Source organism: Ictidomys tridecemlineatus, chromosome 10 (genome assembly GCF_052094955.1).
Source record: "Ictidomys tridecemlineatus isolate mIctTri1 chromosome 10, mIctTri1.hap1, whole genome shotgun sequence".
Classification (NCBI taxonomy): domain Eukaryota; kingdom Metazoa; phylum Chordata; class Mammalia; order Rodentia; family Sciuridae; genus Ictidomys; species Ictidomys tridecemlineatus.
Genome location: NC_135486.1, coordinates 44,188,461 through 44,203,975, shown reverse-complemented (window position 1 = coordinate 44,203,975; position 15,515 = coordinate 44,188,461). Strand labels below are relative to the sequence as shown.

The following is a 15,515-nucleotide window of genomic DNA, read 5'->3' as shown; positions in this document are numbered from 1 at the left end:
TCAATTAAAATAATATAGTGAAAATATTCATTGTACAAAGTCATCCTTTATCCTGTACATTTCAAGTTGTACAAAAGACATGCCTATTTTTTGGTATTGCTGCAAAATAGCTCTGTTTCCATGGACATGTAAGAGTTCTCAACAAGAGATAACACTGCAGCTTTTGTGATTTTTCAATTTTTTCTTCCCATGCTACTGATATTTCAACAGAAAAATAGTCTTTATGAATAATTAAGGCAGGAAAGGCAGGTTGTAAATAATAATAATTAGTGAGTGGGTTTAAAAGATATGCTTTTAAATAAGTCATATATGTGAAATGTTTGATCTAACCAAGCTGCTTTCCAAAGAGCTGGGTTTCTTCAGTTGTCCAAACTTATCTTTCTGTTGATTATATTTTTATTTTCTTTCCTCACTTAATCTATGTGAGCACCGTCAATTATCTTGTCTCTTCCAGGATTTTAAAATAGGCTTTTCTGAGGGAACTGTTGTTGCTAATTCTGAAGCTAAACTCTATCTGAATGAATAGCAAAATCCTAGGAAATATGCAACCCTTCCTCTCTTGACACATACACCACTGAGCCACCATTCAGTTCTGTGTTTTAGTAGAGTCTTAATAGTCCTCCATTATCATTTAGTTCAACAACACTTATAGACAGGGTCAGTAAACATGTAAGCTTGAAAACAGTTGCTGTTCCTGACAATGTGAAAGACTAAATCATGAAAAAATAGTCAAACTTCAGACTACCTGGAAATGCTGAATAAAATGTAAAGCCATATTTTTTTTAGTTATATAGTTGAGACTGCAGGAAAGTAAGGGAAATATTCAAGACCAGAAAACATGGTGCTGCATAGCCCGATGCCTACATGTACCAATCCTGAAACCTTTAAGTCAAGTTTGTTAGATCCTTCCACAAAAGGAGCCATGCCTGAGGGCTGAGTGTCAATCTGCTTATGAAGTCAGAACCTCTAAAATCACCATCTAAATGGACAGATTAGAAACAAACCCATCCATAGGCACAGGGAATAATAAGAATTTAGAATTTTGTTTCTACTTGGACTCCAGCTAGAAATAGCTCTGAAGATTTACAACAAAGAGGTGGCCCTCCTATGAATTTTTTATTAAAATTACACTAAGCCATAAAAAAAAATGGTCTCTGAAACAAATGCAGAACTACTTAGAGGTATGTTTTTGAGTCAGCTATTTCACCACTGTGACTAAAAGATCTGACCAGAACAATCAAAGAAAGAAAAGTTTATTTGAGGGCTCACAGTTTCAGAGGTTTTAATCCATAGAAGGCCAGCTCCATTCCTCAGGGCTCGAGATGAGGCAGAACATAGGGGCAGAAGAGAATGGCAGAGGGAAGCAGCTCATATGGTGGTCAGAAAGCAGAGAGAGAGATCTCCCCTGGCCAGATACAAATATATACCCCAAAGCCACACCCCCAATTCCCACTTCCTCCAGCTGTATCCTACCATTTCAGTTAATCCCTATCAGGGGATTAATTCACTGATTGGGTCAAGACTCTCATAACCCAATCGTTTCTCCTCTGAACCTTCTTGCATTGTCTCACACATGAGCTTTTGGGGGACCCCCCACACCAAACTATAATAAGGTACATGCTACAACCCAGGCCACAAAGAAGCCCTGTAAATTAAAGCTTACTGAAGATGATCTCATAAACCAAGACTAAAAACTTAGTTATAGAAAAAGATTAAAAATGAAAGGGAATAACTGTGGAAAAGAAAAAGACAGTTGTGGTGAAGAACCAAGTGGAAACTAAAGGTTATTTTATGGGTTTTGAAAATTATAAGATCACTGGTTGGGTTAAAGGAAGGTTAGATACAGGTGAAAATACAGTGAATTTTACCATAAATCTCAATAATCAAAAGCAGCACAAAGAGATAAAAAGATGAAAAATATAGAAGAGAGGCTAGAATTTTCAGAAGGAAGATGAGAGAGGGACAGTATTGAAGAAGACAGCACAGAATTTTTTAAACTAAATATAACTCAAATATTATATTTTAAAGTACAAGTCTATATTGGAAAATATTAAATATAAAGCCATATCTGAACACATTGTAATAAAACTTGAAAACCAAAAATAAAGAGAAGAACTTAAGAGCAACCAAGAAGAAAAGATTTCACCTATATAGGAATGAAATTTTACTGATAGCAAACTTTAAAATTCTAATGCAGTTCTGGGGATAAGATTTTCAAAGTGCTGAGGTAAAATAACCAAATCAACCTAAAATTATATGTCCAACTAAACTATCATCCAAGAGTGAGGATAAATGAAGTCAATTTTAGGTAAAGATTGATAATTATTAAATTTATCCTTGGATAGAAGAAACAGAATACATTTTTAAAAAATGAAAATCATGAAGGAATGATGAACAAAGAAATTGTTGAACAAGTACTTAAAGCTAAACTAAGACTGAATGTACAAAAGTAATCATAATGACCATAACAATGACCTTGAAGATGATTAATTTGAATGTAAAATTCTGGACAATAATAATGTATAATATGTGAAGAAATAAATCAGATATGCATTTTGACTTTAAAGATAATTTCTTAAACAAATAGAAAAAGTGCATCGTTATGAAACTAAAATAAACAAGGAATAGATGCCAAACAAAAAGTAAAAAAATCATGGAAAAAGCTAGGTTAATAGCATTAAGTAATATAAATTACATAGTAAAGATAAACCCAGGCATATCAGTAAATTAATGTAAATGGAGTAAAGGCATCAGTTAAATTCAGGGAATAAAAGAATAAAACCCAGTGTATTCTTTTTATAATAAATACAACTAAAACATAATTTAAATAGTAGCCAAAGAAAACTAGAGTAGCTGGATTTAGAGCAGAATGAATCTTGAGGTATTGCAGTCAAACTTGTCATGCTTGTTTAAACTAGTAAGTTTTCTAGGAGTTGGAAACCTTGGAAAAGAATCAAACACCAGTTGGTTGGGAAAATGTGGCAGAAGAAATGATAGAAACTTGATTACAGGAGTTTAATTCTGATTCAACAGAAAGGCTAACATTTGGACTCAAGTGTGCAAAGTTCACATTGTTACTGGGGCATTTAAGAATGTTCATAGCAGCACAATTCACAATAGCTAGACTGTGGAACCAACCCAGATGTCCTTCAATAGATGAATGGATAAAAAAAATGTGGCATCTATACACAATGGAGTACTACACAGCAATAAAAAATGACAAAATCATAGAATTTGCAGGGAAATGGATGGCACTAGAGCAGATTATGCTTAGTGAAGCTAGCCAATCCCTAAAAAACAAATACCAAATGTCTTCTTTGATATAATGAGAGCAACTATGAACAGAGCAGGGAGGAAGAGCAGGAAGAAAAGATTAACATTAAACAGAGACATGAGATGGGAGGGAAAGGGAGAGAAAAGGGAAATTGCATGGAAATGGAGGGAGACCCTCATTGTTATACACAATTACATATAAGAGGTTGTGAGAGGAATGGGAAAATAAACAAGGAGAGAAATGAATTACAGTAGATGGGGTAGAGAGAGAAGATGTGAGGGAAGGGGAGGGGGGATAGTAGAGGATAGGAAAGGTAGCAGAATACAACAGTTACTAATAGGGCATTATGTAAAATTGTGGATGTGTAACCGACGTGATTCTGCAATCTGCATTTGGGGTAAAAATTGGGAGTTCATAACCCACTTCAATCTAATGTATGAAATATGATGTCAAGAGCTTTGTAATGTTGTGAACAACCAATAAAGAAAAAAAATAAACTGCATCACTCATCCCATGGGGGAAAAAAAAAGAATGTGTCATAGGAAGACAGTGGAGGTATTGGAAGGTTTGTATGCTTTTGGAGTAAGCTTAACCAAAGTTTGAATTGTTACTTATTTGCTGTGCCATCATGTGACTTCATCTCTCTGAGGACCATTAAGAATTCTTCCTTGGCCTGGCATGGTGGCGTACACCTATAATCCCAGAATCTTGGGAAACTGCCTCAGGAGTTGCCTGAAACTGCAATTTTGAGACCAGCATTGGCAACTTAATGATACCCTGTCTCCAGATTTAAAAAAAAAAAATTAAGAGGAATAAGAGCGAATGTAGCTGAGTGGCAGAGTGCCCCTGGGTTCAATCCTCAGTACCGGGGGTGGTGGGGGGGAGGGGGTGGATATTCCCCCCCTTGCCAATAGTTATAAGAAATAGAAGTGATGTCACATACATAACCCAGTGTTCCACATGTCTAATACATAGTAAACAGACTAGAAACAGCCCTCTGTACCTTTGCAACTACAGTTTTTTGTTGTAAGACTTACTTTTGTAAAAGTGCATATTCTTTATTCCATAATCATTCTCTAAGAAATATAGTTTTGTATAACCAAAGCATCTAGTCCTCTGAATTCTCGCTCTTCCAAGGGCAATAACAGATCCTGTCTTTGATTCAAAGCTTTCATCACTTAAGAAAAAGAAATTAAAGAGAAAGAAACGGTTTTGCATTGAATTTCTATTATTTATAAAACAAGTATATTGTATTTTTAAGCAATTAGTTATTCAAACTGATTTTATTCAGTGAGTCACAATGAAAAATGTCTGACATTTCAGATAAAATTCAGAATAGTCTGAATTAATGGGGCTTTTTTGTATTAGCAATTGAAATAAAACATTTGACAACCACTTTCTCACTTCTCAAATTGTGCTTAGTTAATGCTACCCCTTGAGCTCTTATTATGAAAAACCTATGTCCCTAAGTTAGTTACTGAGAAGAGTACAGTGTTGTAACTCAACATTTAAATAATATCACTAACAATAATAATAGCTGTACCACTCAGTAAAGTCATATGGAAAAGAAGAGGGAAGAAAGAGTGATCATGAACTAATAAATGCCTCTGAACACAGGGCAGGGACAGAGGCGGAGTCCACTGGCTGTTATATGGGAAGCAGCATGTGTCACCTCCCCTTCTATTGGCTGTTGATCCAACATCAATACAACACTTTCGGAGCCAAATTACTAAACAAGCTGCCAATTAGGCTTGCAGTCAGCTGGATAGATTAGTGGCTAAGAGAGGCCGATACAAGATTTTCATCTCTTGAGCCAATTACGCAAGTGAATTGCCCTCCACAGTACTCTTTGGAAGATTTGAGGGGAAAGGACTGACTTGGCTGTAATAGATATGAGATCCAGCAGGCAGGGCTGGGAGCAGGAGCATGCAGAAGGGTTAGTAGGCTACATTTTGCTACAATTGCCCAAGCAGAAGGAGAGCCTTCTAGGAAAGGACTTAAAGGATTTAGCACTGCCAGGAGCAAACGCAAAGGAAATTATGGTAGTGGTAGATACTGTGTTGAGACTGAGTTGTTCCACTCCCAGGTCTTAATCTCATAAAATAAGGATGAGAGACCAACAGGGGATCTCGCTGTAGAATCATTTTCCTTGAAAAATGAAGTATCTATTACTTTTTTTTTTTTAAGATTGTGTTTCTATATGAAAAGACTTAGATTTGAGGAATTAAATGTCCTTTTTTCTTTATTTCCTCTAAGTACAGGAAACTGCTTCATTTTACTTTATCTTTAGGAAAACAAGAAATGAAACCAGCATTTTAAAAAAATGAGAGAGAATGAGATTTTTTTTCCATTTTTATAAAATTACATGCTTGAGAGTGACCACCCCTAAGCCTGGATGCTTAAAATACCAGCATTTTAAAATATCATAGTGAATCAGTTATCACTTGCTATTCACTTTGGAACTGAAAATTGACCATCATTTAGCCGTCCGTAGAGAGATTTTAAATTGGCCTCATATTTTTTCTTAAATATTAAACAAATTTTGAAGTTGAACTTTTGCAAGCTGTTATGCCAAAAATAAACAGATGTGTAGCCTAAGGCAGCATTAGACCTCTGATCTGATTTTAGCTTATGGACAGAATTAAATTAACTCATGGCAATCATTGAAAAATCAGGAATAGTATACAAAATGCTAAAGCATTTCCCTGGCATACCTGATCAGCAGCTGCTGTTTTGTACATAACTTCAAGGTCTGTCTGGGTTGCCACCATAATCATAATTTCAAAATAAAAACCCAATTGCTTTTTTGTTATATTAGCATGATTTTTGATAAAAGGCTGTTCTCTTTTTTTATAACCAAGAACTCCATCCTTTATTCTCTCTCATACACATACACACACACACACACACACACACACAATCCCTATTTATGCTTATTTGTCCTGATCAAACAGTAAATTATTGTTAGTCAAAAGTTTTCTCTTTATATCAGCCACTACTATTCTAACTGCACGTTCTCAGAGATTTTTTTTTTCCCGTTCCATGTCAAGGTACTTGTTTCAATGAACTAAGAATCCGTTTGATAAGTTTAAAGCCAAATGATTATTGTATAACTTAGTTCTTACTCCCTGTATTGAATTTAGCAAGTGACAAAGATTATTATTGTTAACATTTTCAATCCTAAACTGTATGAATAATGAGAATACCAAAATGTTTGATAAAGGACCTTCAAAATCAATTGATAATTACTCCACAGTAGTTAAGAGTTATAATTACTAAAATTTATCTCTAGCACTTTTCCTTGTTCTGCAACTCAGAATGACAGATACAAATTACCAGATAAGGTATACCACTGGTTCAACACTGACATTTCTTTTTTCATATGAAATAAATATACCACAGAAACATCAAAATGTATTTTTGCAGTTTTAAGAACAATAATAACTTGGCCCTATGTGTACACACCACCCAGACTAGGAGATAGACAGTACTACAGTGTGATGCCCCATAGGTAATGTTTTTATTATTGTTATTGATGCTTGAAGATCCTTCTGTGCCTTATATTACCATCCTGACAGAATCTCAGTGGAATAGAAAAGAGAGTTCCAAAACTTTTGTCTTCAGGTGGAAGAGTGTAGGAGTAGGGAAGAAATTACTCTCGTAATCCTGAGTCAGGAAGAGAATATCAGTGATGATGGGAGAATATCAGTGATACCAAGGAGATGTCTGAAACATGAGCCTTTGAGAGTATTAAGTTGCTCATTTCCATCTGTCTAGAAGACACTATGTATATTTCAGAGCAGAAATATTCTAGACCCAGGATTGAGCTGGTATGTATATACAACAGTCATCCTGCAAATCTTTAAAGAGACTTAAGGAGGACTGTTGTGAAGATGTGTGTATTCAATATTATTTTCTCTGATTTTCCCTCTTGACCTGATTCTGTTTACCTTAAAACCTGGAGTGTGAAAAGAAGAAGGAATGCAAGAGACTGAATAGTGAGTGACAAGAAGAGGATCATAAGAGTGTAAATTCCTAGGAATTCAGGATGTCATCAGTTGTGCTTTTTGTTTGGTTTGGTTTCATATTAGTTTTGATTTTATTGCATGTCAAGATCCCAGGCATATAGGGTGTAAACTCAGCAATTTTCAGAATACCCATAAGGCTAACATGGTAATGAAAATAAATCCATTTGTAGAATATTCATGGTTTTCAGAGGACTTTCTTTTACATACAAGATCTCATCCCTTTGTGTGCAATAGGCAGTGTATGTTGTGTTGTGCCTGTTTTACATATGAGAAAACAGAAGCCCAGAGAAATTAAATAGCTACTAAATTACCCTGCTTCTAAATGGTAGAATTGAAATTCTAAGTGGTATCTTTCTTCCATTGTTTCCTCTATAATAATAGATACCCAAAAATGAATAAACAATGCTCTCTGAGACCTTACCCCAAAAAAACAAACAAGAGAACATGGGGTTTTTTGGCCTCAGAAGATCTTCACCTATGTCCATACTAAAGTATATTGTCATTTTCTCATTTCAGGATTTGTAGGTGAAAACGCTCAGCCAATTCTAGAAAACAACATTGGAAACCGAATGCTTCAGAATATGGGCTGGACACCTGGGTCGGGCCTTGGAAGAGATGGCAAGGGGATCTCTGAGCCAATTCAAGCCATGCAGAGGCCAAAAGGATTGGGACTCGGATTTCCTTTACCAAAAAGCACTCCTACAGCTACTACCCCCAGTTCAGGAAAATCTGCGTAAGAAGAAAAAGCCAAGAAGAAATGTTTTACAATTTCTATTCACTTATCCCATAGTTCTAAAATGGCCATATGGTTGCTGGTTTTGAAGCAGAAATCTACATTGCCTCAGACTCATCACTCTAGTTTCCTAACTGCACATAGTCCTAACATCGTGTTAGAAAAGGATTTTATCACAGTTCATGGTGCTAAAGTGAAAACATAAACCCTATACATTTTTTCAGTAATTTCCAACTGTTTCTAAGTATGAAGAAAAGTTCATTTATTTTATTATTCATTTATTATTCAATGCTTTCTAATGCTTTGCTCAGTTCTTGTCTGTGCATGATGTCCAGGTAGAGGTGAGCACTTGCACTGTTATCTAAAATAAGATAGACTATACCAATAAAAAATGTGAAAAATAAATAGGATAGTCCAGAAAGGATTGTATCTCCAATCATCCCATCAGTGGAGTTCTAAGTAAATCTCTTAACAGACTTGGCTGTTTCATATTCCTTGAATTTGGCTTTCTTTTAAGAATTTTTGACCAGTGAAACCCATTAGTTTTCTGTCTTTTGGACAATGCAGTAAGAAGTCCATAGATGACAAAGAGCGATTAATGTTTGCCTCAGACATTGTGACAAAAATAAACCTCATCATTGTTATCACCAGAGTGCCCTCAACATTACTTTAATGCAGATATTATAAAATTTACCTTGTTTAGAACATAAAATAATTATTGAAAGAAAAAATGTATTTTTTAAATTCACCATGACTGAACTGTAAATTCTATTCATCCAGACATCTACCTCTCTCATCCCAAAGGCTAATATTTTTTTAAGATCAACTCAAGTTTAGTAAACTGATTTTTAAATTTAAATCATTGGAGTAAATTGAATAAATTTAAATAGGTCTCCCAAGAATTTAGATTTCTGGCAATGGCCTTAACCTTTTTAAGACCTAAACTGTTACTTTTAGCAAAACAACTCATTTTTATTTTACGCCTCTTGTGGAGTTATTTCTGAATAATTTGCTTCATAGCATCAGAGATTCTAAATTGCTTTTAGTTTAGAAATGTTGATTTGTAATCATCTTTATTACTAAGGACTAATAATTATTATTAGATGGTTTCTACAGGTTGATTAAAGGTAGAGATAATCCATATGAAGCAACTTTCCTAATAAGATTCTAAAATTTTTCATATTGCCAAAAAAAAAGTTTTAAATCAGTAGAGAAGGTTTATGCATATAAAAGACCTTTTTCAGGTGATCCCTTACACAAAATTTTGCCAATGAGGAAGGGAAGTTCAGCCCACCATTTGAAAGCCTTGGTGATTTGCCAAATAAGAATTATTTTTTCCTAGGGATATTGTAAGAGGACAGGGTGTTAAGGGAACTATAGTTCCCTTAACACCCTGTTGATTTGTTAACACCCTTAACACCCTGTTGACTACCAGTTGATTTGCTCTTTTGAAACTTTCATACTAAATAAAATAATAACACTATTGTAGGATTACCTTCTACAAGTTTGTCATTAGAAATTTGCCATTTTTTAATGAGTTTTTCTTCTAAATGTTCGTTTCTACTTATTTAGTAGGAGGAAATGAGAGATTACATATAGGTCTTAAAATTTCTTTGTAATAGTGTTCTAAGGTCTATTCAAAAAGTTGTTTGTTTGTTTGTTTGTTTTGTTTTGTTTTAATACCATTGCCTGAAAATCTTTTAAAATCCCAGAATTTTCAAAAAGCCCCATTTGGACCCACTGTTAACAATGAGGCCATTGCAACACTTGTGTCAAGGTCCTGGAACTTGACTGTTGTTTTTCACTTTACCTTTTTCTAATGGATGCAAAACCCTAATAGTGAAGACCAGTGTATACACCAAACTGGTAAAGTGGGACTCCTTAATTAAATATTACAGTCTTTATGAATGCTTTTTATTGCTGCCATCAGAGACAGGTACAAATCTTCTAAAGCAACTCCTTTAAGATGTTTACTTAGCTTCTCTACTACCCGCAAAATCCCATCTTCATATTTTCCACTAACAGAAGAAAGTTATTTTACCTAGAGCCTGTATATGGCTCACAGACTGCTTAACACATTTTGTATTCTAGTGAAGTATTTAACTATGCAGAATATACATATAAACACCCTAAGTAGAGAAGGAACAACACACCAAGCTAACCCCCTGTTCCTATAGAAATTGCCTTCACCATTCAGTCTTTAAAAAAGATCAGCATAGATCTGATATTCTGATTGTACCTAAAACTAATGGGAGAAAAGACAATTTTTAATAGAAATCTAATGGTTTTTAGATATGAAATTCACTGACTTATGTTTTATATGTAGTTATAATACTTTCAGGTAATATGCCCCAAAGCATCCAAAGGAGTTATTGATTTAGAATACATCATTCATACCTCCTTAAAAAAATAGTAAGAAATTTCTGCTCCCTCATGAAACCATTCTTTTGTATTTAACAGATTCATTAGTTGTGTTAAAATTTTTGAGTGCATAGGTAGGTCTCTTCACTTCTTATCCTATCCAAGACAGGCTGAGCATGACCATGTTAACAATATTTCTTTTTTCTTTGTATTTTTCCTTTATACTTGATGTTGACCCAACTATGTGCTAGAATCATTTCCTTTTTCCCTTTCTTTTCCCTAAGTACAATTTTTCAGGCTACATTCTTCTCAAATTTGTTTGCTCTTATTTGTAAGTTATCTGGCACTTCTTTAAAAGAAAACCCTTTGCTAACTAAAATTTGCCAATTATTGTCTTAGCATTTGAACACATAGATTTTATAACTCGTACTATGGTGATAGGCAAGTTTCAGCAGTAGGGTTGAAGATAGGCATGATAATGTGTACATATAGGTGTGTTTACAGTGCACATATGTACACAAAACAGACATGATTGAAAAATATTGCATTTTATTAATATGTTTATTTTAATACTATGAATTGGTATTCTCCTAATTAACTGACAGTTGCTTCTCTTCAGTACATTTCATCTTATGCAGATGTTTCATAAAAGGCAAGAATCACTGTTGACATAGTTTTAAAAGCCATTTTCACCTCTGTTTTGTTTTTCAAAAAAAAAAAGTGATCTAAATTGGTATTGTAAAATGAAGTTGTTAGTAAAGAATGTCTTGGACTTTTTTTAGCCTTTTTTCCTTTGGCAGAAGCTATATTAAGGTACAACAAAGAAGTGAGAGAATAAAACAATGTTTTAAGAATGTTATTTATAAGCAGTCATTGTCTTTATGCTTTAAATGTTTCCCTCTTAACCTTAAAGTAATAAAAAATAAAGGTGAACATACTTTACTGTTTTTAAAATTACTACCTTGTGACAATTAGCATTAATTCATGTAGTTAAATTGTGAACTTTAAGCTTTGAAAACTTTTCTTATCTAAAAAAATGTTAGAGAAAAACATTGGTAAATATATTTGACTCACAAAATGTATTCATATCTGATTGTGACCTATCCTGACACTTTTTCTTGTTTACTTTTGTTTTTTCCCCTGTAGCTGAACTAGATTAACTAGGTGCAGGCCTCTTTCCACTCAAGAATTCTGTGACTGTAACATCGTAGCAAGGTTCAAGTTCTCTCTGACCATTTAAAGAAGCACATGTGTTAAAATCATTCCATTTCCTTCTGGAAAGTTGTATCTCTCATAAACCTGCTTGGGTATTTTAAATATTTTGGTATAGTTACCAAAGTTTGAGTTTTGTTTGCTACAAGAGACCTTTCACTATTTGATTGAATTTTATCTTTGCTCCCAAAAAAAGTAAGTCAAGTTGTTAAAGTACGTGGATTTTTTTCTTTCATCCAACAGGTATTAAATACTCATTTATTTAACAGACTTGCAGTAATATATACTCAACTGACAAGTGGACCATGAAGACTCCTTCTGCTGGGTTCCTACTAAGCAAAGACTCATTACTTTACACACCTGACATTTTAAGTAGATCCAGATTTGTCTCTAGTGAGTCAGTGCCATTAACTGCCAGGAGTATGATCTACTATTGCCACTTTGAGTTTTATCTGTACATTAGAGTTGTCTCCTGTCTTTGAATTGTCAGACAGTTTAAATCATTTCAGATTCACAGGCCTCACTCCTGTTGTGTTGCAGGATGCTGTGTGTTTACGCCATAATTGTTAAAGGATGAAGTTAAGTAGCAAAGGCTTTTTTGTGTGTTTCTTGGGTGTTTTTGTCCCCTTTACTTCAGATTTTCAAAGTAAATCACTGACATTTTAAAAGCACATGTAATGCTTGATTTTTTCAGCTATAAGAAGGTAGAGATAAGACTGTAGTGTCCCAAATAAAAACTGCCCAGACTATCTTGTTTGCATCTTCCTATTAAATTTCTAAGACACTTTGATTCTTCTTGAATACCACAATGTTTTGGTATTCAAGAAGAATGGAAAACAGCAAACTAACTCAATATATGTTTTCTGAAAGTAAACACTCTTCAAATCCTAAGTGAAATGAATTTTTTCATATGCCAGAATCTCACAGACTGAACAAGTGAGTTTTTGGGGGTTTTTTTGTTTGTTTGTTTGTTTGGTTTTGTTTTTTGTGGTTTTTTTTAAGAAAAGAAAGGAAAGGAAACAACAGTTATGCTAGAGACCATGGTGCTAATCTGCACTTCTGTAGCTCCTCGTGGGTAGCTGTAATCCATTATGGAAAAAATACAAGTAAACCATGTTGCAGATGGGAAGTATGAAAGTCATAAAATAATTTTGGGGTGAATGTGAAACACTTGGGAGCAGACACAAATGGTGTGAGATTTAAAATGCAAAAGCACAGCATTTCTAATATACTGGCAATAGTGTCTTTAGATCTCAGCAGTGAATACAGTGGTCTACCGTCTAAAGCTTGCTTCTGGACCCTCGCACATCTTCATACACTGATGCTTTCATGACACTATTTCTGATTCTTATTTCTTAAAACACATCTTAGTCTACTTGTCCTATTTTAATATCACAGGACAGCCTTCCAAACGGAGGAAACAATTGCAGAGCACACGGGAAACCAGCATGTTGACTCCCACGCCATTGTGTTTTTCCATTAGGCCCCTTAACAACTCAGCTAGAAACAAGCGGCAGATTTTTTTTTTTCCCCGACTCAGTGAGTAATTGTCTGCGCTGCAGTGACAGATGTGCAATATAGCAGCTTCTTCAGGAAAAAATTAACAGTTTGTCCAGCATGTCAGCTCGCTCTTTTTAGTGCTTGGGAGGTCTTGGCCCCATTATGGATGATTTAGAAATTGAGGCAAGCAAAGACCAGCTGCCTGCGCTGAAAGCCTTCGTTAGTCGCCCTCATCTGCATTCCAAGACTCACTCACATCCAGAAATTGGTGGAGCCCCTCTGGCCACAAGATGAGTATGGGCTGACAATGCCTTGATTTGTTGAGAGAGAATAAATGGGTTTTTCAGAAGATGAGGAAATATCACCATTACTGGCCAATTTACAGCATTTTATCTGTTCTTCAAACATGTCACTTTTGTTATTGTTGCATGGTAATTACATAGTGAAACAGAAAGAAAACAAATTCTGGTTACGTATTCAGATGGATTGCAAAATCATATAATCCTGATAAATGCCCATTTATGATACACATGGATGAAAGGTTCATTTTAATTTTGAATGGCTAGCTCAGCCATAAATAGGATATAGGATTAAATTCCAGAGAATCTGATTACATCAAAGCAAACAGTCTTTCTCTTTACTTTGAGATTGAGGGCAATACCATAAGGTATTTTCACAAACAGGATTGTCCTGAGACAATACAAAAAGGGAATTTGGAATTACATTCTCTAAAGAATGAACACTCTTAGTGAAGCTAGAGCGTCATCTTGCTCTAGGGACCAGTCATTCCCAAGGACTTCCCAAGAAGTCAATGAACTCTGCCAAAATATTTCCAACATGGAGGAAGAGCCCAATATTTTGAAGCTCACATTCGTGGTCAGGTCTCCAGTCAAATATTTGGAAACTAGAAATCAAAGTTCTCCCTTGTGTACCTCTTTTGAAGATTGTTTCTACCCCATCCACAGGTGAGTTGGCATAAAGGAATATTGCCTATGAAGTTTAGCTGAGTGTAGAGATAACAAAAAGCACAGAGATGAAAAGGAAGAAGTGAGAACAGCACCCCAGGACTACCTCTTTAAAATGTTAGGTGTGTTATGAGTCTTTGCTTAGTAGGAACTCAGCAGAAGGAGTCTTCATGGTCCACTTGTCAGGTGAGTACATATTACTGCAAACCTGTGAAATAAATGAGTATTTAATACCTATTGGCTCCCAACTTCGCTGTGGAAAAGAGAAAGATGAAAGAGACACAACAATGCTTAACTGCCTTGGCCTAGGGGACACATGTCACTTCTGTTCTTGATCCATTGGCTAGAACCAGCCACACGGGCCCAACTGAGTCCAAAAAATCTGCCCGTAGTAGGCAGCATGTGAATATCTGATGAGCACTAACTAGTTCAGCCACATAGTCTTAACAGGATATGTCCAGACAGTTAAATGCCAAAGCAGCAGACACCACATTCTACAGAACCTAAGATGCCATTAATTCTGAGATGCACTTCAATGTTATGTCCAAGGAAGAAAGGAGGGAAAAAAGGGAAAGGAAAGAAGAATGAATATATGCCAAATTGTTATCTATCAATGTATCCCAATTTTAGAATTGTTTGTAAAAAAAAGATAATGTTTACAAGTTTTGAACAATAGAGCAGAAAAAAATCTAAGAATGTTAGGGAAGTCTGCATGATTGCATGGAGCTGCTCCTTGAAGAATGATAGATGGGGTTTACCAAGAGCTGAGAACCTATGCGCTAATATGATGTGGTACAAAAGACAGCCATCAGAGTGACTCCCTGTGGGTGGCAATGCCCAACCCAAATACCTGCTATATGATTTGGTGCTAATCTTGCTGGTTTTAAGCTTCCTTTGCTGAATTTAGGAACAGTAGCTTTCCTCATAAGGTTATGAGGATTAAATAATGTGCATAAAACCTAGCACAGTGTCTGGTGTAATGGGCTGTTTCACTCAGGTAACCTTTCCCTTTCTGTTTCTAATAAAATAAGTTGTTCCTGTGTGTTACTCTTCTTTGCAAAAGGCTGGGGCTAGAGGATGGGAGAGAAGTGTAACTCATTTTCAATAGTCCCAGGAAGGATAGTCCTAGCAAGCCATTTTCCTAATTTCATTGTTATTGATGAATAAGTTATATGACTCCAAAAGAGAGTAGGTTCTTAAAAATATATTCAACTTCAAACAATAAAAATACAGAATTCAACCTCCTGTACTCAATGATATCTGCAAATCCTTCAGCCATGCCCACCCAGGCCCCTGGAACCTACCACCACTCTCTCTTGCCTCTGCTGCTGATCTTGCAGAAACAAGAGGGTGAGACACAGACCCAGTGCCCAGCACTGTTAGAGAATATAGTAAGTCCACAACTGTATGAAAACCTAATGTTTTAACAGTTTCCCCCAGAT

At 35.3% G+C, this 15,515-nt stretch overlaps 1 protein-coding gene across 2 annotated transcripts in view; it reads left to right on the top strand.

Annotated features, from left to right (window-relative positions):
* The window catches only part of Gpatch2 (G-patch domain containing 2), a 173,552-nt gene extending 162,199 nt beyond the window's left edge, over positions 1 to 11,353 (top strand). For both annotated transcript variants that reach the window (XM_005334960.5, XM_040278721.2), the window contains exon 10: positions 7,819 to 11,353. In XM_005334960.5, coding sequence (XP_005335017.1) covers positions 7,819 to 8,039 — 221 coding nt within the window. In that variant the 3' untranslated portion in view covers positions 8,040 to 11,353. The remainder of the gene's footprint in view (positions 1 to 7,818) is intronic.
* The last annotated feature ends 4,162 nt before the right edge of the window (positions 11,354 to 15,515 follow it).